Source organism: Penaeus chinensis, chromosome 19 (assembly GCF_019202785.1).
Source record: "Penaeus chinensis breed Huanghai No. 1 chromosome 19, ASM1920278v2, whole genome shotgun sequence".
In the NCBI taxonomy this organism is placed as follows: domain Eukaryota; kingdom Metazoa; phylum Arthropoda; class Malacostraca; order Decapoda; family Penaeidae; genus Penaeus; species Penaeus chinensis.
In genome coordinates, this window is record NC_061837.1 from 15,950,038 (window position 1) to 15,952,537 (window position 2,500).

Below are 2,500 nucleotides of genomic sequence, written 5' to 3' on the forward strand. Positions count from 1 at the left end.
GTGAAGTGACATCACCATCTCCTGATTCTCAGCAACAATTTCCCATGATAAGGCGTTCACACCACCTGCCCCTTGGCCAGATATTTTTCTTGACAAGATGTCCATGTCACCTGGAGCCAGTGAGCTAGGGTAAATAAAAAAGAAAAGAGATAATGCCCTGAAAATATATATCCCATAGATTTGTCCATGTATCATATACACCTGCTTATTCATGATAGAGAGAAAAAAAAAACATGAAGATATTAAATGAGAAATTTATTTCCCATCTAAGGTTAACAGAGGAGGAAGCAGGGCTCTAAATTATATTATCCTTATGTTTTTTCTTTATTTCCAATATATGGAATTAGAGAAATAGAGTAGCTCAAGGTGGGTTTTGCATTTCTGTTCAGAGCAAATGTTAATGATGTTCTTTCATCCTCTCTATTCATTTGTTCACTTGTGTGTACAGAGATGTATTACAATTCAATTTACATCTCTACAAAATGCATTACTACATAATTACTCATGAATCAGTTTTGTGTTATCTTTATTGTGGCCTTAGACTTAGTAATTAGAAGTGTTCTTGTAAATCAAGAAAGATATGTAGAGAAATGACTGCTGGAACTTAGTCTTTGAGTTTTTATAGTCAAAGGGAAAACTTTAGGAGTTATAGTTGGTTAGCTTGTGAATACTCTTTTTTAATTGCATGGTAATACAGATGGAATTGTGCATTTTTTATACTGTTTGTGATTTCTTTGAAAAATATTTTGCTGGGTTATTTATTGCTCTGGCTGTCAAGTGGGTACATTTTTCTTTGCTTTTCTTTGGAGGGGGAGGGGGGAGGAGAGCTTGGGAAAATAAAGGAAAGTGACAACAAATGCTTTATTGGAAACTAACTGTTTAGTGGAAAGGAAGTATTTTGAGAAAGGGATAAAAAAAAATAGCAGGTTTGAGATTTGGTTTAAGCATAAGTAGCATCTCTTGTAGGGTGCTAGTAACTGCTATGAAGAAAACAGGCTCACTTTAGAAGCTGATTGACATGTTTACAGATTCTTTAGTCGTTAGAAAAAGAAAGAAAGAAAATTGCAGAAGCAAACTTGGGAATGACACAATCACAGCAGCATGCCTAACACTACAGCATTACCACAGCAGCTACAGTTGTGGGGGATTTTTGATGCATGTAGCTAAAACCCACTGGCAAAGGGTGCTGCTGCTGCTGCTGCTGCAATATCTGCTGATTTTTTTTTATATAACTGCAAAGAGCTTGGACTGAATACTGCATTCTAAAACCCCAGATGAGCTGATTCTTCTGTTTCTGTTTGAGTTTTAGAGTTGACAATAAGAGAAATAGTTGATTATTAGTTATGACGTTTCCCCAATTTTTGATAAGCAGGGTTGTCATTCCTGTGGTGTTGATATACTTATTGAAATCTGCTATTGAGATTTTTTTCCTGGTTCCTCCTTATCAATAATTCATTAAAATAAAAAAGAAAGGAAAAGAGAAGATAAAGCAAGAGTTCTCAATAGCCTTTCTTCCTCCTTTAAACATATATAAGTAAATGATGACAACCATAACCTCACCTCATCCCCATCCCCTCTCCCCCCAAAAATAGGTATAAATATTAATGAATAAGATAAAGGTAGCCATGCCACCAGTTCTTCCCACTACACGGTAATGTCTCCTTCCTTTGCAGGAGCTGTGGTAAGATCTTCTGCTCGGAGTGTTCGCAGCACAGTGTCCCCATCCCACGTGAGCAGCTCTATCAGCCAGTTAGAGTGTGTGGCTCATGCTACTTCAACTTGGGCATGGAGATTACCAAGCCCAAGATCCTGGCTGCTGCGTCCAACTAGAAAGCGCCCCAAGAACCACCGAAGTCCTGAAGCCTTGAAACCCCAGAATCCCTCGCTGGGAGAGTCTGTTTCATTATCCTTTTTTTTCCTTCTTCTTCCCTTTTTTTGGTGTAGGAACAATGACTGGGTGATTTAATTTATTGCTGATGGGTGTTTGGTGTCGGGCTTCAGGTGTCAGTGCAAGTAAGATCAGCGAGGGACACTATATATATATATGTGTGTATTTTAGTCTGTTGGTGGTCATTGCTGGCGTTTATGGGGTTAAGCTTCCAGATGTTATTTATTGATCAAATGTATTTCTTTTTCCTCTTTCTATTTAGTGTGTTAACTGATATATTGGCCTGTAGTCATTGATTGAGTTACCATAATCATAACTTTTTTTTTTTCAATCAATCAAATAAAGTCCACTCACTTTCTGAAATGAAAAATAATCTTCAGTTTTCAAGGAGATTGACGTTTCTTCCAACAGTCCTTGCCGATAAAAGAGAAATAAAATAAACATAACATTACGTTATTGAAGAGATGGTTTTGTTTGTGTCCATTGGATCATGATACCTTCAATAGATTTGTGTAAATTATCATTAGTATTATATTTTTTAAGAGTAATGTACTTTCTGCTGGAACTCGCTGGTGATTTTGATAATTTATGTAAATTAATCATTTAGAGATG

At 36.6% G+C, this 2,500-nt stretch overlaps 1 protein-coding gene across 4 annotated transcripts in view; it reads left to right on the forward strand.

The window, feature by feature from the left end:
• Positions 1–2,500, forward strand: part of LOC125035168 (myotubularin-related protein 3-like) — a 46,501-nt gene that overhangs the window by 43,782 nt on the left and 219 nt on the right. For 3 of the 4 annotated variants that reach the window (XM_047627382.1, XM_047627379.1, XM_047627381.1), the window contains exon 17: positions 1,674–2,500. This exon is cut by the window's right edge and continues 219 nt beyond it. In XM_047627382.1, coding sequence (XP_047483338.1) covers positions 1,674–1,830 — 157 coding nt within the window. In that variant the 3' untranslated portion in view covers positions 1,831–2,500. The remainder of the gene's footprint in view (positions 1–1,673) is intronic. The other variant, XM_047627383.1, reaches the window with a different exon arrangement.